Here is a 20,528-nt window from a genome sequence, read left to right as displayed (position 1 = left end):
ATTTCCAACAAACGAACCATGAGATAAAGAATAAAAAATTACATGTCGTGGGGCAAATTGAAAAACCAAATCCAATAAAAATTATTGAACTGCAACTATGTAGTTTTATCCAAACCACAAGTAAAGCCGTCTTATTAGAGAAAATAACCAGACTACTAATTCCAAATTGAGATGTGAAATCCCATCAGGCTCAACTTCTAGTAAGGTATCGAACTCCAAACCAGTCTCAAGTGACCTATCAACATCACATATTAACCAATTTACAATTCTCAACAACTCATCAAACACAATAAAACAGCCAAGATCAAATTTGACAGCGATGTACCTCTGATAAAAATCATGTGTGACATCCCCTGCTTCTTTAGAGTTTAAATCGCATTCATCACAGTAAAAGTGTCATCCCTTGCGAGAAAAGGGATGAATAAAGAAACAAGTACAATCTGATGTGAATATAAGTACAGAGGAAAGCAAAACATTCATAAGACAAAAGCAAGAAACCTGAAACCAAAAAGATGGCAGTATCCATTGGTCTCATAATTTCTGCATATTTATAGTTAGGCCTTCTATTGGAAGATGAGAATACTCTTATTCAGAATAAGGGCTCATCTACTCTCAAATACAAATCACCATTTCCTCATTGCTTCATGCCTACTAAACACTTACAAAGTGTATGGTCATGTTTGTAAACAAATTTGATTCTCAACAACTGTGAAAGTTACATAGAACTCAACTGCACTATAAACAACCGTAGCATTTTAGGCATGAATGATCTGAAAAGAAAACCTATCTGCTGGCCCTTTACAACAACAAGACAATACCCAAAGGCAAAAAGAATAATGAGAACTTTGTAAAATGAAAAAAAAAAATGATTAAGTTTGATGTTTAATTATGCATGGTATCATGACATTACACAAAGATTTATGGCTATGATCAGGCACCTAATGAACAAGTCTTCTGAGACTGCGAGTATTCACTGCCTCCAATCTGAAGATAGAGTTTGTTTCTTAAAAATCAGATTAACGTTACTGGTGGGACTTCTGATAAAATGCTGCAGGGCTGCTTTAAAGAGACTCAAGACTGTCATTTCCCTAGAAGAAATCAAAACAATTTGTCAAAGAAAAACCAACAGCTGATGCATATATGTTTTTTCTTTATTCCTTTCTCTCAATTAATCAAGTACTAATTATATCTACTCTATAATTATCCAAAGCGTTTATTTTGGTTAAACTCATAGAGTTGATAAAACATCCAAATTACTTTTATCTTAGTTATTTGTTCATGAGTTAACCCTAATTCCAATTAGAGAACGCGTTTTCTATGAATTTTCTCTTTTAAATCATCACATAACAGCCTGCTTTCTTACTAATAACCACCAATTACTGAATAAATACTGACAAAATTGAAAAAGAAAAGCATAGCCAAAATTAAAATCAGAAGAAATGCAATTCAGTAACATCAAAAAAGTTTTCTGAAAAGGAAATTCAAATACGTACTACTACTTTTAGATTCCTTCTTTTTATTTTTGGGATAATCGTCGTCGTTGTCGTCGTCATTATCATCTACATCGGAATCGATGTGATCATCGTCATCGTCAGAAGGAGGAGAAGGATCAAGGCGAGCAGCATCCATGGCCCACCGAATCACGTTCTCAACTTCATCCTCCTCATCTTCACCGTCGGATTTGTCGAGACCGATACTAACTTCCTTAGTAGTAGCAGCAGGAGCAGGATCAGAAGAAAAAGAAGAAGACAAGGAAGCCTTGAGAGCAGCGAATCTAGCGGAGAGATCATCACCCAACACACCCCTCAATTCCTCGTCAACATTACCCACAACAACAACCTTCGATTTTTGCTCCTTTTTTTCCTCTTCCTTTTGCTGTTGTTGTTGTTTTAATGGTGCTGGTGATTGTTTTTGTAGTTGCGATTTTGATTGAGAAGTGGAAGGTCGGGATCGGAGGGCCTGGAATCGACGGTGGAGATTGGGGTCGAGATAATCGGGGGCCACGCGAGACATGTGGCTGTCGACTGAGAGTTTTAAGAGCATCTCGTCCTGCGCTGCCTGCAACAGCTGCTCCACCTCATCGCTTTCCGCCGTTGCCGAGCTCTTCTTTCTGTTGCTCATTCTTCTTTTTTCCTTTCCGTATCTCTTTCCGCGTTGGCGTCCTTTTAAAACTCACTCCATTCACGTTTCACATTTGCATCAGTGTCACAATTGTAATTATATCTCTTATGCTCGTCGTTAATGGTCATACTCACATTCTTTGCAAAATTGCAAGGTGAAAACTTTTTTACAATAATGTGGCCTACATAATTTCATACGGTAAAAGAGAGAATCCCCAAAAGCGCAAAGTAAATTTGATATGGTTTCTCTCGGCAAGCGTGGTGCCATGGAGCTGTTTGGTAAAGCCAATCCATTTTTTTTTTTTTTAAGAATAGAGTAATAAACATCTCAAATTGCATTAATTTGACAAATGCTACAGCTCTCAACTGAAAACGGGTAACGTTAAACCGAACAAATTGATACCAACGACTGTTAAAATTGCTACATCAGCTGTTCAAGTACACATTCAATTCTTTAATCTTCAACCAGATGCTAAAAGGTGACAATTGGAAACTTTTTCAACTGCTTTTATTTGGTAATTGAATCACCCTACAGTCAATCCAAATCCAAATTTGTAGTCTTTCTTCCTATGATCTATCTGCAATATGTAAATCCACAAAAAATGTTAAGGAACAGGACTCTGAGGGCTTTGATCAATCAAGGGAAAGATATAAAAATGTTAAACATAAAACGATTAATGGTATCACACTCACAAGCAATAACAAAACAACTAAACAAATCTCTCTAAGTGTATAAACCGCAGATTTCTTTCTTAGAAAAGTTATCTTACCTCAGCAGAGAGAACAAAATTTAGGCCCATATTTAACCGCTCTTCCAGATAAGCAGCTGTGCATCCATTTGAATCAATCTTCCCCCTCAAGCGACACTGAAAACATGACAAATTGATTGACCAGAATGATGGTTCAGTTAGATTTTTTTATTAGTTAGTAGAACAATTTTGTCAGAATACAACCTATAGACAAATCTACCCACTGATGTCAACAAACTTCATAACAAAAAAACTTCCTCAAAGATAGCTTTGCTTCTTTGGATGTCTTACCAATCACCTCATTGTGGTTGGTCATGTTTCCCAGCACTGCCCTAGGTCTACTCCTTCATTTAACTCCGTCAAAATTAAGAATAACTGCATGTAAGAGGTCTATTGTATTTACACCCCCCAAAATTCTCAAAGGAGCGAGGAAACAAAAGACAGCTTTATAAAGTTCTTTTTAGATGATACTGAGATGGTAACATGGATGCATAAAAACAATATAAATGTTAAATTCTAATGTGTATAGACATGCAAAAAATCAATGTGCATTAATATTGATAATCTAGCAGCCCAAAGCTTACCTGTCTAAGGATGTAGTCATAGCCGACACTTGATGTTACCTCTCTTGACATGTAGTTATACATGAGATCTGATGCGAGAGAAACCTTGACAGAAATAAAATTGTGTAAGAATGACTAGGAAAAAGAATCGCAACATTATTTGGAGGAAAGAGTTCTTACCTTCTCAGATACCTTCTGAACATAGCTCAAAGCAACCATTCCAGTACTTGCAACTTGGCCTGTGGCAACCTGGAGGCAGAGAGTGTTTAGGTTGGTTATTTGTGCCTGAAGCAAACAGAGAATAATTCTACCAATAACATTTCAATTCCATGCCAACAACAAATTCCTCTTGGAAAAGCTAAGTAAAAAATATGGTGTGGGAGAAGTGAATTAACTATTGTATGGATTAAAACTCAGCTTTAGAATAAGCATTTTCGATCAACTACCCAGGGACCAGACGAACATTATTTCTGAAGATCTAGAAACTTCATGAACAGAAGTTTAAAGACCTGAACGAAGATCTTTTCATGGGCCTATAACACATGCAAACAGGCACACACAATCATCAAAACTTGACCTAGAACTATAGCACCAAACATTAACCGTTGTACAAACTAGTTTTGTATGCACATTCAGTTTTACCTTCAGAAAGACAGCATTACACCATGTCCTTGATTCCAATGACTTGGTCCATTACTTCCATATTTTGGAAAAGTCTTAAGTCATTGAAAAGAAAAGACATACTGATTCTCACAACTTGGCAACTCTACTCAGCATTTTGGTTAGGGAAATCTATTTGACACCCCTACCTTTGTAACAGGCCTAGACACATATTTAGAAAGTAATAAACAAAACCCACTAACTATTGCACAAATAAATATTGACAAGCTAGTAATAAAGGACGAAACCAGGACACATTACCATCTTATCTGTCTCATATCGGGCAGCATAACCAATGCCTGACTTTCGGTGCTGACCAGCCCAAAATACTTCACCACCCAAGGATAAATGTGGTGTCACACTCTGCACATATGTGGCATAATTAACAACAAACACAATCATAATTACAGAAGTAGTGGATTCAGCAGAAGATTGATCATGACAGTAATTACAAGAAATAACCCAAATACTACATACTTCAGAAGCAGAACCATCCAAAATAGAAAGAGATGACAAGGGCTATTATAAATCATTTAATTCACAAATAAACAGCAATGACAAGAGCCATGATCAGTTATCAATTGTTGGAAGAACATGAAACTACTCATAGAACTTTCAGACAGATAAAACAAAGAGCAATAAAATAATAATGCATGCCAATCAAGGTCAATGAGATGCTATCAGTGCCTCCTTAAAACAGCAAACAAAATGCAAATGCAGAAGGCCTTTGGCAAAGGAAGTCTAGGTTGCTTCTATCATTAATTAATATATCTTATACTATTTTTTTTCTATTTAAGAAAAAGGAAGATAAGGAATAGCATCTACACAAACAACATATTGACATAAATGTGGAAGCTTGCATCTCATGTTGTATATTCTTCAAGAAAAAGCATTTGTATAGTGATTGTGATGTGATGACTGATCCTGCAGCATGATTAGCAGGATAACACGGTCACAAACACACATAAATGGAAATAATAGGAAAACTTCTAGCATATTACTATTATTATTGTCACTTGACAACACAATAGTAAGTAATCCTTTTGGGAAGGCATCATCTGTGGTTAGTTTAACTAGCAGATACAATTCTATCTTCATGTCAATTTTTAACAAGCACGCATCTTAGGATTTGCAAATGCATAGAGAAACCACAAAGTCCACATGATTTTGCATCGAAGTATTGTACAAGTCATTTTTCGTTAGGCACAGATCATACAATAACTTGTCCATTATGCTGAGTTCTGCACCTCTCAGATTAACTCGGCAGATGTTATGTGGTTTCATACAATTTACCTGGATATAACTAGCTCCAAATAAGGCACCATTTCCCATTTGAAACTGAGACCTGTAGTCTTTACCCTGTACAAGGAAAGAAAAATGTCAAAAGGCAAAATGCAAGCTCATAGTTCATGGCAGCAAGCCACCGAACAAATTTGTTTACAAGCACAAAAATAGCTCCCCAGATGATGAATTAACTCAAAAGAAAATATCAGAATATCAAGTATCACACTCACAACGATACAAACAAAAATACATACACAAACCAAAGCCAACTAGCCAAAAACTAATATAGTTTAAAAGTGACAGACCTTGTAATCAAAGTTGACCATGCCGTGTGACATATGAGGCTCATTTGTAAGCTGGAACAGGAAACAACAAATTTATCAACTAGCTTACACGTGAAAAACCATATATTCTGCCTGAAAACGGGAAAGCAAAAGATTAAAGAACAAATGAGAACATGATCTACCTGGGCATTAGCCTTCAAGGCAAGATTGTCAGTCAAATCCCATTTCACTCTTGCATTGAGCCTACCATCAGTCAGTACCCTCCCAATAAGCATCAACTGCATAAAACCCATAATTGATCCCACTTATAGATTGACTTGCTAACACAAAACAATTTAGGAGGACAAGAAGATAATACTGGAAGAGAATGAAAGCAGCCGCCTACATTTGGGTCAATGAAGTTGGCACCAAATTCATAATGAGCAGTAGGAATTTTAATGGTTTCAGCAGATTGAGAAGGAATTTCTGTTGGGCCCATAAACACACTGAGATGATAGGGAATGCATAATACCATTATTAATTAATACAGAAAAGACATAAGAAAATATAAAAAAATTATTAAAAAATGAAGCAATAAGATCAAATAGTCAAAGAAGCTGAAGCTACCTGTGGCTTAGTGAGAATTTCTGATTTAGTCCCTTGGTGAAATCAAATCGCAATCCTTCAAAAGTTTCTGGCTTCAGAGACACTGCCAGACATATTCAAGCAATAAACATTAATGTTTCATTAAAAAGAACAGATTCTAACCACTATTTTACATCATTCTTTTGTCTACAAAATAACCCTGCTAAAAATTCATCATTACACCCTAGAATTCAAAGCTTGTAGAGATAGCTACATGATTAGACAACAAAATTAGGAAAACAGAAGAAACAAAATTAAGTGGATATTCTTCAATATTTGACTCGCACGTGGAATTTGCATAAGATGCTAAAGAAAACAGCTGCCACCTAGATATATATAGCAAACATGAAATTAAACATACATCTCAAAGCACTCAAGACAAACATTCACAGAAAAAACTTAATTGTATCTCAAGAACCTAACTACATCTTCAATAACAATTCTAGTAGTGTATCACTCTCACATATTTTACTTCCCCTAGTAAACCTCATTTTTTCCCTTATTGCCAAACATTACAATTCATTTACGCCCCAGCTTCACACACTACTATAAATGTCACCTTGGAAGTTGGGTATATTACAAGTAATGGTAATTAGTAATATACTTGTTCAATATGAAACCCAGAAAACCTGATTTCCCCAATTTTAAGAAGCAACTGCTCTATAAAAAATTTCCACTTAAAATAAATAAAAAAAGCAAAACCCTTCGCTGTTATTAGAAACAGAGATACTTACGCTTTTACTTTTGTAACTCATGAAAATTTATGTATTTAAAAAAAAACCATCATTTTCACTAATCAGAGCAGACTAGGGTTTTAAGAAAGGGGCTTAATAACAAAACCAAAAGCCAAATCTTCAGCCCCTCCATTCCACTAACTTCAGCATCTCAACCCAAAATGCCAAGCCATAAGATTCTACATAAGCCAATACAGATCAAAAAATGATCAAACAAGGTAAAAGAAAACCTGAACCGTAATCTCAAGACTAGTAACCAATCAACAGATAAAAGAATAAAAACAAAACCCATTTGTAATCAAGAGATAAGGGAAGACTAACTGAGAGCTTCGCGGTGGATCTCTTCGTAAGGAATAGGGCATGGGAGATTCATGTAATCAGTTTTCTCCTCATGTTTGGTATGCGCCGTTTTGGATGCGTCGGCTGGAATCGTCGTAATACCGGGAGGTACAAGCCCCGCCATTTCTCTCTGCTATTCTTTTGATGAATTTGATGCGAAACCAAGCAGCCGCGAGCGCGAGTGTGAAGAGGGAAGGGCAAAAGGAGAGTAGTCGCAGCAGTCGGGCGGGGCTTATTATGGGTTTTAGCCAGGGTTTTATGTGCTCCTTCCCTAGCGAGGGGTCCACCTCTATTTTCCATTTTCTTTTCCTTTTTAAAGTAAATAAATTTTGTAAGCGTGTAGTATTTTCTTTCTTCTTTTAAAAATAAAACAATTTATTTGTTTTATGGATGGTAAATAGGGTTTAATAAAATTAATTAACCATAGATAAATAATGCGATGGACGGTGGAGATGCAAGTAGACTATCAAACAATTAATAATGAAAATTTGACAATTCGTAGATTTGACCGCTGAAAATTAAAGCAAGCACGGGATGACATAACCTACCAAAGATGGAGAAAGATGGTGTTTTATTTGAGAAATTTTCAAAATGCCGAGAGAAAATTTAGTCATTTTTATTGACTATGTACCCGCATATCCCTCGCTTATTTGAAATCATTTGTAGACTATAGACCACCAGTATTATTATCTTGAATACGAACTGATTTATTGAACGTGTAAGATTACGTTCTATACGACACAACACAATTGCATGGTTAAAATGATTCAATTTTTAACACAATTAATTTAAAATATCTATAATTAAAATTATAATGTTATTATTTAAATTTAAATCAATAATTATAAAAAACAATTATAACAAGATAATAATATCATCAAATATAATAAAATTCATTAAATCTACTATCAAAATAAATTAGTCTTTTATTACTAAACTTAAACAGGTCGATAAATGTGATCATTGATACGGATTAAACACGATTATACGACTAATATGATTAATTAAATGTATCTTAAATGTGTTAATCGTACTTGATATGTTAAAGATCCAAAACATAATAAGATTAAACTCAAACTCGTTTAATTTCATGTATTTTCATGTCATATCCAAAATTGTTAAGTTTGCTTATTAAGCAATGAATATGTAAGATTAAGGTATCATTGTCACGATAAATACATCCTCTTTAATTGGTTAAACTTTTTATTGAATATAAATAGCAAAAATATTTAGGATGTATTTGATAAATTATTGAAAATCAAATTCTTTTTATAATTTATTTTTAGGAATTACTTAATGCAAAGTTTTTAACGAAAAAGGATTAAAAATCTTTTAGTTAATTAATATATTTGTTAGTCTACTTTATTTAAAGAAAAATATGTTATTTAATTAAATTAGTTGTATATTCTTTCATTTTAATCAATTACTCTTTTTTAAATTTTTTTTTATTGATGTAAGATACTTATAAAATTATCTCTCTTTTACAAGAGATTTAACAATAAATCCACTCAAATATTTAATTTTCAATAACAAACCAAATTAATTTTTATATCATAAATTTAATTCATAAAATTTTAATTTGTAACTAAAAATTTAATAATTTTTAAATCAAACCAAAACTAAATTCATAAGTAGGAAAATGTTTACATTTTATCAAATTAGTGGTAAGTAATATTGTTGAAATTAGTCATTTCATAACATGCAAATAACTAAAGAACCAGCTATATCTTTCCACCAATTGAAAGAGAAAACAAGTGGTATTCAAATTTGAAACTATTCATTTCATAGGTAGAGTGTGAACACTTTTGAAATAATAATACTACTTTAATAAGGATTGTAAAATTAAGCAAACAAGCAATTAAGTGGTTTAGAATAAGAGCCTGCTTGGTTTGGTTTTTTTCTAACTTAAATGTTATTATGAAACTCTTATGAAAAATAATAGCTTTTAAAATTAAATTAAAATTATTTGATAAATTTCTTTTTATAAGTTTTTTTTATAAGTTATAATTTTTGTTCAAATTATCATAAAAGGTATTTCTTTTTTTTAGAGGGTAATATTGTAATTATTTTTAATAAATGAGGATATTTTTAGAAAAAAAATAAAAATTTTCTTATATTTTTAAAAGAAGAGAAGAAAAAGCTCCTCCTTTGAGCTTTTTTTTTAAGCTCCTTTTTTAAAAATTTTGTTCTTAAAAAAAAAAACTGTTTTTTTTTTTAAGTTTATCAAAAAATCATGTTTTGCCTGACTTTTGCTTTTAAGAGATAGATAAGCTGAAAAAAAACTAGGCCAAACATACACTAAATACCATATATGAGGGAATGTGATTAATTTACAATTAGTGAAAATTATAATTATTTGCTCACAACTTGTTTCCTTCTTATTTTTTATTTTTGAGAAAAATAAATTTTATATAGTCCATCTCTTTATCTTACTATGTCGGTATGTTGTTTCATGTTGGCATTATGATTTAAAAAATCTCTAAATTATTTAAAAAATATTTGAAGCCATCGTTTTTCTTAATTACTAAATAATTTATTTAAAATTTTTAAATAATTTAAGAGCTTTTCTAATTACTATTCCTTTCTTGTTTTTGTTTTGATATGGTTTTCATATTAGTGTTGTTTTTTAAACAACTTTATGTTAAATAATAAACAAAAAAAATATTGCCGACAAAATGGTTTTCATGGTTCGTTCCCTCTGCTAAATGGTCCTTAAAATGGGATTGGTGAGAAATTAAAAGGGTTACGTAATTATTTACCATTAAACCAAAAGAGTACATGTTAAATAGGAGGGTAAGAGCCTATTTAAAAAAAATATTTAATAAATAACTTTCTATTAATGATGAATTCTTTGTTCACAATAGAAAAAAATTAATTTTTTTTTTATCTATTTAAAATAAATTTTAAAAAATATAAAAGGTATTTTTATTTAACATAAAATTTATAATTAATAAAAATATAAAAAAAGCTCCACAAATAATTTATAAATAATACTTAATTCATAAAAAACTCATAAATCAACAATTTTTATTTTTCATTAATACAGTAGCTATTTGGTTTTGCATTTTACCCATGCAACTATCATCCAATGCTATTTTATAAGTATATAAACCCATTTTTTCATCATTATTTCTTTCTTCTTGACTCTCAAAAGTATGATTGGGATTATAATAGCATCCACAGCAAGAAGAATAACAGGAACATGTGATTGCATTGCTTAAAATAAAGCCAATATCCACAATCATTTTTATTTTGGAAGAAACTTTTGCAAATTGAAAATCTAGACCCTTGATGATTTCATTAGCCAATAAACATAAACTATCTAACACATCACCGAACTTACTGCTTACAGTCTCTCTTGATTTTTCAAATTTATTTTGGACATTATAATTTGTTTTGCTGTGTGCATAAGTCCAAAGAAATATAGCGATCGCCTCCAATGTTGTCATGTTTTTAGATGGATGAAACCATCGCTTATTCGTCACTGTATCTATAAGGTGCAATACAACATGTAATTACATCATAAACAATTTATAACTTTCATCCGGAATTTGTAATGTTTCACATACCCAATTCTATTCGTCAGAATAATTGAAACAATTTGTATTTCATGTGATATACAATTGCACTAGCAACTCTTCCATAAATGTTTTGATAAAACATTGCACATTTTCTGCTTTTTATAACTTATATTGATGCTTTGACTTTATTTGAAGACATTTGTTTGATAATATCAAAATACATAAGTAAAAATCCAAATATATCAACTCAAAAAACATATATTATTTCAAATAAATCAAATAGTACAAATAACAATTTAAATAAATATAATATGAATAATAGCAAATTCTTTCAAATACCAATTCAATTGCACATAACAAGTAACACAAATACAAAGAAAAAGTAGTTTAAAGTTTAACATCAACCCAAGATAAACAAATCAAATCTTAAAATAATCAATTGCTCCCACCACAGTTTTTTGATAGATTATGCTCATATAGAATTCAGTTTAACTTATCACTTAAATCTAGCAAAAAAATAAAAATGAGTCTATCTTTTTTAATCAATTGTAGTACAAAATTAAATTCATTTGTACTTAATGTCCCTTCATTTTGTAGAGATTTTAATGCTCGAACACAATTCGAAATACTATATTATTTTGTGGCTTGTGATGACACTAAAATTTCAGCATTTTTAGTTGTGTTATGACTTTCTACTACTTCACACAATCGTTCTAATGTTTTTTGCAAGTTTAAGGCAGTCCCAATTTTTACCTTACCCTTTGTCACTTTTTTTTCTATTTCTTATGGCACCAATATTTTTCTCTTGATTTTGGTGTTTACCATAGGACTGTCACCTTCATCACAATTGATTTCTTCAGCATTGGATACAATACTGTCTTGTAGCGAAGTTAGATTTGCAAATTTGATAGTATCTTCAATTGGTACACCCATCACCAGTGTTCATGCATTTTGACTAGTGGCTACTGTACCTCTAAATATAAATTATAACTCATCATCATGTTTCAGCTCATGATACCAAAATTTGACATATTTTAGATTAGCCTATACAAACATCAAAGAGAAATAAACTTTTAAACAACGTGCATATGTAAAGTAATTTACAATAGCTGAAACATATAAAATTTAACATACTTTACTTTTATTTTGGCTTCCCACCATGTGGCATTAGTTTTAACGGTTCGCGTCTCATGGTTCCAACCCAAACTTGTTTATTTTCCCCTCAATTGTTTTCATAAAGTCCATTCATTCCTTATATTTTTAGTCTATTTTTTAAATTATTTTTAGATATTTTTTTATTAGCACAAGTATTAAATTCCTCTACTACAACTTCTCACTTTTTAATTCTGAATAAAATTCTTGGTTTTTCACATTTAAAAATCTCATCCGTACAAACTTGAAATAAGATTTTGCTAGCGATCAAATCCCACTTTGCATTATATTTTAGTTTTTTTGAAATTTCAAAATTAGGTTGAGGTATTTCTTAACTAGTCATTAATTGCAACAAGCATATAAAGCAATAAATCTTGTGTCATTACTATCCAATAACTGATCATTCTGCCAATATGGTTCATGGAGATCGCATATACATTACAACAATTAAACCAAGATGCATAACAAGGGAGAAGATGCTTGAAATTTATACAAGTATAAATTACTCACAAATCATCCAACATGACTTTAAATCCTACATAACATTTAGGGACACTTCTAGCAAAACTTGAAAATAGAGATATTACCATCAGTCATATCCATAAAAAAGATAATATTTTTTAAGAGAATGACAATTAGTTATTTGGATACATTTTTAATCATTTGCAATTTTAATAAAGTTCAATAAAAATCAGATCTTAATATATTTACCTACACTTTGAAATAGAAAACCAACAATATTGGAACAAAAGTAACCAGATAAACAATTTTAATGAGTCTAGGATGTTTACCGGGAATTCAAAGCAGCAACTTTGAATCTCCAAGTCGTTTAACAAGAACTTAAACACATATATCAAAATTAAAAGGTAATTGAAATAAAGAGAGATTCCAAAGAAAAAAAAAACGATAGAAAGAAAATGAAAAATAAAACCGAAAGAAAAAGAAAAAATAGTACCTGAATGCAGCTTTGAATTTCAAATCTTTTTTCTCTTAATTTTACTAAGAATGAAAAAAACTCAAAATTTTGCTATTTTATTGCTTAGTTTTTTTTTAATAGTTTTTGTAGAAAGAGGTAGAGGAAAGGGAGATTAAGATTTGTCTTGGAGGAGAAAGGTGATTTGTAAAAGGAAAGGAAGGAGGGATTAAATTTTAATAGATGCAGATATTTTTTGAATAATATTTTTTTAAAAATTGATGTGTTTTTTAAAAGAAGAGATGAGAAAGCTCTTTTTTAGAGTTTTTTTTTGAAACTTTTTTTTAGATTTTGTTTTTTTTTAATTGTTTTTTTAACAATTCCTCAAAATCTTATTTGACTCAAATTTAATTTTTAAGAAATAAATAAGTTGAAAAAATCAAGCTAAACATGTATTAATTATAAATTATTAGGTATTCAATGAATAAAAATATACACACCTGTTTTAAAAATAAAATCCAAAATATAAGAAAAAGGTCTCAATTTTAGGGGAAATTAAAACAAGTAATTAACATTATGTATTCCATCCATGAGAGAAGATTTTATTTGAAGTTGTATTCCTCCACCTCTTGTTTTTTTTTTTTTTTTTGTATTAAAACGGTGTAAATAAAATATTTGAACAGCTGATCAGAGGGGCTGTAAATTGAAAGTAGAAACAGATCCCAATCAATCAGCCCTCTCTCCAATCTCTCCCAAACGCACCGCAAACCCGTAACCTTAACCTTAACCCTCGTTTGGTCCTTTCCACAGTAAAACACCGTCACCCCCCTCCTTGGGTTTTTGACAAAAATCCCGACAGAAACGCTGCCGTTGGCTCCCTTCTTTCACAGAGCCGGTGAATTGTTGCTCTCCCTGCCTCCAACCCAAAAAACCAAAACAGAAGGAAAGAAAAAATGTTTGGAAGCACGGGATACAGTAATGGCTACCACCAAAACCAGCAGCAGCAGAGCTCGGGAGAAAAGCGAGGGGGAGGACGAGGGCGGAGGGGAGGTCGTAGGTCACGTGACCCTCATGGGTTTAGGGTTTCTGAGCGCCAGCACCACCACAATAACAACAACAACAACCAGCAAGAGCAGAATTCACCTCCTCCTTGTACGGACTTCGACATGGCCTACTTTCACTCTTATGCCCATGTTGGCATCCACGAAGAAATGATCAAGGTCTTTCTTCTTCTGCTGTTTTTTTTGTTCTGCTTGCTACTTGCTTGTTCTTGGCTGGGTTTATTTCGTTTTGTTTGTACTTCTTCAGGGACTTGGTGAATTTCTTTTACTTCTAGCTTTGTGGGTTTTGTTTTTTCGGAGGTTTTTGAGTGTTTAAATTTACTAGAATGTTAAAGAAGATGAAGAGGATTTCATGGTTTATCGCCATGTGAGGTAGGGGTTTTCAAGGTCGCGACTTCTAAGTGAGAGTTTTAACATGGGAAATTCAAATTTAAGTTTTTCTTATATCTTCACTTCCTTGTTTTAAAAATGCGTGTGTTTGTCAATATCAATCAGCTAGGTCATCTGTGCCGACTTTGTTGAAGCAATGTTGAACTGTGCATTTGTGTCCAAAGTTTAATACTGGCAATTCTGTTAGATTAAGCTTTGTGTTCTTCATTTGGCAATTGAACATTTCTTGACTTGAGCTCTTCATTTGGCAATTGAACATTTCTTGACTTGAGCTCTTTCCAATGGTGGGTTCTTTAAATTATAGTTTGTTGTTTAAGGAAAGTTTTTAATTATATGTTTCTCAACACTTTAGCCAGCTTATTATTAATTTGTATGAATTTGACAAAGTTGTGAGCCTGTATCAGTTGCAAATTTGGATCACCTTTTACCTTTTTAAATAATAATGAATAAAAAAATTCATGACAATTCGCTGATCTTAGTTTTTCTCTGAAGCATACAGGATCGAGTTCGTACTGAAACTTACAGGGCCGCAATCATGCAACACCAGAGTTTTATTGAAGGCAAAGTAATACCATTGTTGCAGTCTCAGTTGTAAAATTCAATATGATCTCTTACTCAAAATCTAAAAATATCAGGATAGTTCTGTATTTGCTCAAACTTATCATGCTTGGTTGCATTTTGTACAAGATTCTCATTTTATCCAGTCACAACATTTATACTCCATCTAGTATAATCTCACACCTAAATGAAATGCATTTGTCTCTTATAATATACGAAGCATGTGGCTCTCACACGCTCTGGTTGTTTTAAGAAATGTTTTGCAAACAATATATAGGTGGTTCATTCCTCTTCCTCATTATTGGTTGTTATCATGCTTACAGGTTGTAATGGATGTTGGATGTGGCACAGGCATTCTTTCAATATTTTGTGCTCAAGCTGGTGCAAAACGGGTAATATGTCTTGAAGTGCATATTGTTATAATTCACATATTTGTGCTGGAGGTATTACTGGACATTTATATGAAAATTGATTCAATCACAATTTTCTGCACATGATGTGGTACCTGTTTCTACTAATTTCTGAAGACTACTTTCTTTAACCAGTGCAGGAGGATTGCTAGAAATTGAATTTTGTTTAATATTTTTTATTTCCTCTAGTTTTTCTCTAACTAGTTTTTAACGTGAATTTTTTAAATTTATCATTAAAAAAGACAGTAGGCTTCTATTGATCTTCTGACCAAGAGCAATGTAGATAGATCTTCAATTTTGTTTTTTATTTGATTTTTTAGAAGTTCAAAATCCATTGCTACCTCGAAGTTATATTCTTGTTGTTAATGTCGATGGATTCTTTTAAAATAAATGGCTAGTATCTGAAATGATTATATGCTTTCAGGTTTATGCAGTGGATGCAAGTGATATTGCAGTGCAGGTACTTTGTTGCATTTGTGTTTATTATTGAGGCATTTCTACAATCTGTTTGTGAGAGTGCAGATTTAGTACTTTTTCCTTCTCACATCACCATTATTGTTTTCTCACCCTATTAATCACAACAATTAGAATATGATATCTGCTTAACACAGAAATTAGAGGATGGAAGCTAGTTGTATATCAATAGTATGGAATTATATATGTTCTTTTACTTCTCTAGACCTTTCCTTACTGGCTCCGTTGTATTAGAAATGAAGCTGGCTATTTGGTTTGTATTAATCTTTGCTATTTGCAAGCAGGCAAATGAAGTTGTGAAAGCAAATAACTTAGCTGAAAAGGTCATCGTATTGCATGGACGAGTCGAGGTAGGCTTTTCCTCTGAGGCTTATTGATATGTATGTTCCTTGGTTGCAAGCATATCCATTTTTATGTTTTAATGGTCTTAATCTGTTACCATTTTTGAGAACAAAAACAAGTGCCTATATATATTAACATTTAGATAAGGTTGGGGGAGAGTAGAGTTGAACCCTGGACTTTGAGCCTTCTTTGGAGGGAAATTAACAACCAGTTGGCCAAGTTGCTGTTTTATTTCTTTCTTAAACTTTTTAAAGTTAGTCAGAATCATTTTTTATCTATGAAACTGCAAAAATTGGTATTCAACATTGTGGAATTAGAAGTGTCGCTCTATGCAACGAAGATGGGACCTTTTTGCAAATGTTTGCTTTTACAGTCCATTTTAAGACGTTGTATCGGTGTTGGTGTTTAAATTTTATTAGAGATGAGGGAAAACTTCTATTTTATCCAATTTGAGGCATTGTGGTAGCACCTTTTGGATGCTCTCATTGGTAGATGACTACGCAATTATGGTTGCAATTGGGGATATATTAGGTTAGTTTACAAAACTTTTGTGTAGTTGACAATTGCTCCATGCATAGTTATGGTGATCATAAGATAATAATTGACAATGCTTGCACGTATGGAAGATTGGCCCACCATACTGTTGCTGGTGTTGCCAGTGCTTGCATATTGGCCTGAATCAGCACATGGGTGTATCACTTCGTGGATTAATTATTGAACAATGAGTTCTGCTATTTGTCTCTTTCTTTGAAGGAGTAAAAAAAGCAGTGGCTATTGCAGACTACATTAGTTTAGAAGCATGAGGTAGATCATTTAAGATATTGAAGAACCAAAGGTAATTTGTGCATGTTCATGTTTAGAATCTAGATCTGCCGGGAAACTTCTACCTGGTGGTGGTGTGAGTGTTGAAGGGGGGGGGGGGGGGGGTGTTTGCGCTGTTTTAAGAAACATCTCCTGCCCCTGAACTACTTATTTCCTTCTGCATGTCAGACAATTTATACTGGTTATAATCTCTGCAGGATGTTGAAATTGATGAAGAGGTTGATGTAATAATTTCAGAGTGGATGGGCTACATGCTTCTGTATGAGGTGATTGTTAAAACCACACATGATCTTCTAAATCATTTTTAAGAGATTTCCTGGAACTCTTTGAGGTTTAAAGATGAGAGCATGATTTTTATTCAAACAACTGGCTCTATATTCTCTATTCTTTTTACTTTTATTATCCTTTCATTGAGTATGTACTCATTCCAATCATCCTCATTATTATTTTCCAGAGTATGCTGGGGAGTGTTATTACTGCTAGAGATCGGTGGCTAAAACGTGGAGGTCTTATTCTTCCTTCCATTGCAACGGTTTGTTTCAATTCATACTGTCTAATTTTGTGTTTACTAGCTGGCAATGTAATTGAGCATTTGAGTTTCTTTTTTTTTTTTTTTCTCACTTTGTTTAGCAGACATGTCTTGAACCTTCAGTTATATGAAGTTCTATTGTGTTGTAGCATCTGGCACTCATGTGATGAAAATCTATTTATTTATTGTTCGTTTTCACTCGTCACTGCCTGCAGTTATACATGGTACCCATCACGCATCCTGACAGATACAATGACAGCATTGAATTTTGGCGCAATGTCTATGGAATTGATAGTGAGTATCATGCTAAATTAGATTTGTTTTCAATTTCCATGCATCTATGTGAAATAAAATTCTACGAATCTGCTTAGAAATTGCTTCTCTCATTCCTTCTACTTGTACCTTGTTTCTGTTTTGGTTGTATCTGAATTAGCAATTATGATGTTATTTTCCCTTGCAGTGTCGGCAATGTTGCAGTTAGCAAAACAGTGTGCGTTTGAAGAGCCGTGTGTGGAGACAATAACAGGGGAGAATGTTTTGACATGGCCACATGTGGTGAGTCTTGTACTTCTCTTGCTTTAGTCCCACTTGAGTTCCCTAATTGATTATTGAATTTGGAAAGACTGAAGTTTATCTTCTCTAAATACAAGTATGTAACTTTCAAGTTTTCTCAGTTGTAGTTTATTACATCTGGTTCCTGCCTGTGAATTTTTTTAAATATTCTTCTTTGTCCATCTGGTGCATTCCAAACTGCAGCGCTGCAATAATTTTGCCTGACCAAATGTTAGGTTTATCATACCACTTATGTCATCTTTACCTAACAAGCCACGTGTCCTTAGAACACCAAGGCATGAGTCACAAGTGCACAGCTGGTGTCTATGTGGCAACCTAATGGCTTCTTTATGTATTGAAATTGTGATATAGCAATTTCTTCTGCATTTGTCTCATGAATGCTGTGATATATATGAGTGAATTTGATGTCACCTGGCTGTTGCTTGAGACATTCTCTTTTCCAGCAGCATTTGTCCAGATTATATGCCCAAATTATGAGCTGCAATGTGGTTTATTTTATCATATTCTGAAACTGCCCATCAACCTTGAAAATTTATCATCATTAACAGGTTAAACATGTGGACTGCTACACCGTCCAACTCCATGAGCTAGAATCTGTGTCAACGAGATATAAGTTCGAGTCAATGATGCGAGGTAAGCCTTCCCCCTGATATCTGTGTTTGTTATATATGCTGTATTCTTTGTGTGTTTGTGAGTGCATGCTGTGTCAAGGATTACCATTATGTGTGTGAACCATAAAATTGTGATTGTCATGCAGTTGTGGAATCATTATTAACTTAGACAGTTGGTACTTGCTATTGTCTTAGTATATCTATTCGTCTTAAGTACATTGTTTATGCTTCCTTGATTCCCAGCTCCGCTACATGGATTTGCATTTTGGTTTGACGTTGAATTCAGTGAGCTGGAAAATTCTCCTACAAATAATCATGCCCCATCCTCACTTTTTGGCTCATTGAATAATAGTCCTGTGGATGGTAGTCAGAAGAAGAAACGGGCCAATCCCAATGAAGTACTTAGGCTCTCCACAGCACCAGAGGATCCTCCAACACATTGGCAACAGGTACCATACTCATGCTAGTTTGTGCATGCTGAGTTTGCAGACATAGAGCACACCTGCATACGTAAATTTTGCTGTTGGTTGCTCATTACAAAAGCCTGCATGGTCAACTTACTTTTAACTATGAAAGAGTCTGATCATTTTTACATCAGAACTTGCATAAAGCTGCTGTTTATATTTGATAACAGACCCTTTTTAGTGTTAAAAGATGTAAATTTTGCAGACAATGATATACTTTTATGACCCGATAGAGGTGGAGCAAGATCAAATCATTGAAGGCTCTCTAACATTATCACAAAGCAAAGAAAACCGTCGATTTATGAATATTCATCTTGAGTACTCGTGAGTAACAGCAGTACATTTCTAAGCTAAAGATTAGCTTTACTTCTGTTGGGTAAAAAAAATATGGCTCATCCATTGTCTGATTTTCATTCTTGCAGTTCAGGTGGCAGGTCCTATGTAAAAGAGTCAGTAATGCGATGATCCGTTTGAGGTACTACTTGGTTCTATTGAAGCTTCACAACTGATTACCTGGCTATACTTTTGTAATGGGCTTTGTGTTTTCAGTGAGATCCCTCACTTGACTTCACAGAATGAGAGATTTGTCTAAGTTTTACCACGCAAAGCCATGCATAGATGAAGCTATTTGTTTAACTTGGTACTAAATTAAGATAGGTGAAATTTTGACATTAGCTCTGATGGTGGTGTAAGATTGTTGTTTCAAACAGCGAAGACATTACTCCTTATTTAATTTTTTTTCTTTGTGCACACGCATGAGGTTGTATTTTAGTTATGATAGATATAGAGGACTGTATGTGACATCCGCTCATTCATGCCCTTGTTACATCCTCAAGTTCAGGATGCTTTGTTAACTAAGCTCCTCTGCAATTTAACTTGACATTACTAAAGATTGTCATTTTCCTTACACCATATCTGCTACTTAAATTCATTCTTGATTAATGCTATCTTCTCTCTCTCTTTCTCGTGTTTTCAAAAAGTTTTTGTTGAGCAGTGTGTCAAGCTGGTGGCTCTCACTCCATTTTGCTGAATACTTTACTAGGTTACTTAAGCTTTGCACATTTAATTTCCATGTGCTAGACGCTGCATAGATACTGGCTAAGGGGCTCCGTTAAGGATTTGGCTCTTCTCCAGCTGATAATAGTCATGGCTGTCTCCCTCTGTTTTTGAATTCAAAGTGTCTGCTTCTTCGCATTTTTTTTCTTGGTTGGCATAGCCCTTGGTCTTGCTTCTGCATTTGACGGTAATTCAAGTTCCAATGATGCCCTACGGGTTCCTTTTTTTTTTTTTTTTAAATCACATACTATAATCTCCAGTTATACGAAGAACCTGGCCTTCTTTAAAATATATG

At 33.1% G+C, this 20,528-nt stretch overlaps 3 protein-coding genes across 6 annotated transcripts; 1 reads left to right on the top strand and 2 right to left on the bottom strand.

The window, feature by feature from the left end:
* Positions 1-133: 133 nt before the first annotated feature.
* Positions 134-2,179, bottom strand: LOC18608443 (uncharacterized). Of its 2 annotated transcripts, none has more exons than XM_088803817.1 (2): positions 1,494-2,179; positions 134-235 (listed from the first exon to the last, which is right to left on the bottom strand). In XM_088803817.1, the coding sequence occupies exons 1-2, from the start codon at positions 2,119-2,121 to the stop codon at positions 198-200; spliced, it is 666 nt and encodes a 221-aa protein (XP_088659943.1). In that variant the 5' UTR covers positions 2,122-2,179; the 3' UTR covers positions 134-197. The 2 variants fall into 2 exon arrangements, with proteins under 2 accessions (XP_088659943.1, XP_017971307.1); XM_018115818.2 differs by lacking the exon at positions 134-235 and adding an exon at positions 945-1,088 and having other exon boundaries at positions 1,494-2,173.
* A 258-nt stretch (positions 2,180-2,437) lies between these two features.
* On the bottom strand, positions 2,438-7,594 carry TOM40 (translocase of the outer mitochondrial membrane 40). The gene is made up of 11 exons (XM_007043148.3): positions 7,340-7,594; positions 6,267-6,348; positions 6,046-6,145; positions 5,843-5,938; positions 5,682-5,732; positions 5,386-5,451; positions 4,354-4,455; positions 3,613-3,681; positions 3,454-3,537; positions 2,891-2,986; positions 2,438-2,698 (listed from the first exon to the last, which is right to left on the bottom strand). Exons 1-11 carry the CDS (start codon positions 7,479-7,481, stop codon positions 2,645-2,647), a joined length of 942 nt encoding a protein of 313 aa, XP_007043210.1. The 5' UTR covers positions 7,482-7,594; the 3' UTR covers positions 2,438-2,644.
* A 6,035-nt stretch (positions 7,595-13,629) lies between these two features.
* Positions 13,630-20,067, top strand: PRMT6 (protein arginine methyltransferase 6). Of its 3 annotated transcripts, XM_088804002.1 has the most exons (14): positions 13,630-14,163; positions 14,894-14,959; positions 15,276-15,344; positions 15,787-15,822; positions 16,121-16,186; positions 17,198-17,266; positions 17,455-17,532; positions 17,745-17,823; positions 17,990-18,084; positions 18,651-18,735; positions 18,957-19,162; positions 19,383-19,501; positions 19,600-19,652; positions 19,727-20,067. In XM_088804002.1, the coding sequence occupies exons 1-13, from the start codon at positions 13,897-13,899 to the stop codon at positions 19,640-19,642; spliced, it is 1,278 nt and encodes a 425-aa protein (XP_088660128.1). In that variant the 5' UTR covers positions 13,630-13,896; the 3' UTR covers positions 19,643-19,652; positions 19,727-20,067. The 3 variants fall into 3 exon arrangements, with proteins under 3 accessions (XP_088660128.1, XP_017971272.1, XP_088660129.1); XM_018115783.2 differs by having other exon boundaries at positions 13,631-14,163; positions 19,600-20,067; XM_088804003.1 differs by having other exon boundaries at positions 14,026-14,163; positions 14,887-14,959; positions 19,600-20,067.
* The last annotated feature ends 461 nt before the right edge of the window (positions 20,068-20,528 follow it).

Source organism: Theobroma cacao, chromosome 2 (genome assembly GCF_053813885.1).
Source record: "Theobroma cacao isolate CCN51 chromosome 2, ASM5381388v1, whole genome shotgun sequence".
NCBI lineage: Eukaryota > Viridiplantae > Streptophyta > Magnoliopsida > Malvales > Malvaceae > Theobroma > Theobroma cacao.
Note: the sequence above shows the minus strand (reverse complement) of the source record. Positions and strands in the feature narration are given on the sequence as shown.

Coding starts and splice junctions, on each gene's coding strand:
- LOC18608443 (XM_088803817.1), bottom strand. CDS start 2,121: ATGAGCAACAGAAAGAAGAGCTCGGCAACGGCGGAAAGCGATGAGGTG. Junction 236..1,493: donor GAAGGAATCTAAAAGTAGTA/GTACGTATTTGA, acceptor TGATGTTGATAG/GTCACTTGAGACTGGTTTGG.
- TOM40 (XM_007043148.3), bottom strand. CDS start 7,481: ATGGCGGGGCTTGTACCTCCCGGTATTACGACGATTCCAGCCGACGCA. Junction 6,349..7,339: donor GATCCACCGCGAAGCTCTCA/GTTAGTCTTCCC, acceptor TATGTCTGGCAG/TGTCTCTGAAGCCAGAAACT. Junction 5,733..5,842: donor CCTTGAAGGCTAATGCCCAG/GTAGATCATGTT, acceptor TTCCTGTTCCAG/CTTACAAATGAGCCTCATAT.
- PRMT6 (XM_088804002.1), top strand. CDS start 13,897: ATGTTTGGAAGCACGGGATACAGTAATGGCTACCACCAAAACCAGCAG. Junction 18,085..18,650: donor TTTTGACATGGCCACATGTG/GTGAGTCTTGTA, acceptor CATCATTAACAG/GTTAAACATGTGGACTGCTA. Junction 19,502..19,599: donor AATATTCATCTTGAGTACTC/GTGAGTAACAGC, acceptor TCATTCTTGCAG/TTCAGGTGGCAGGTCCTATG.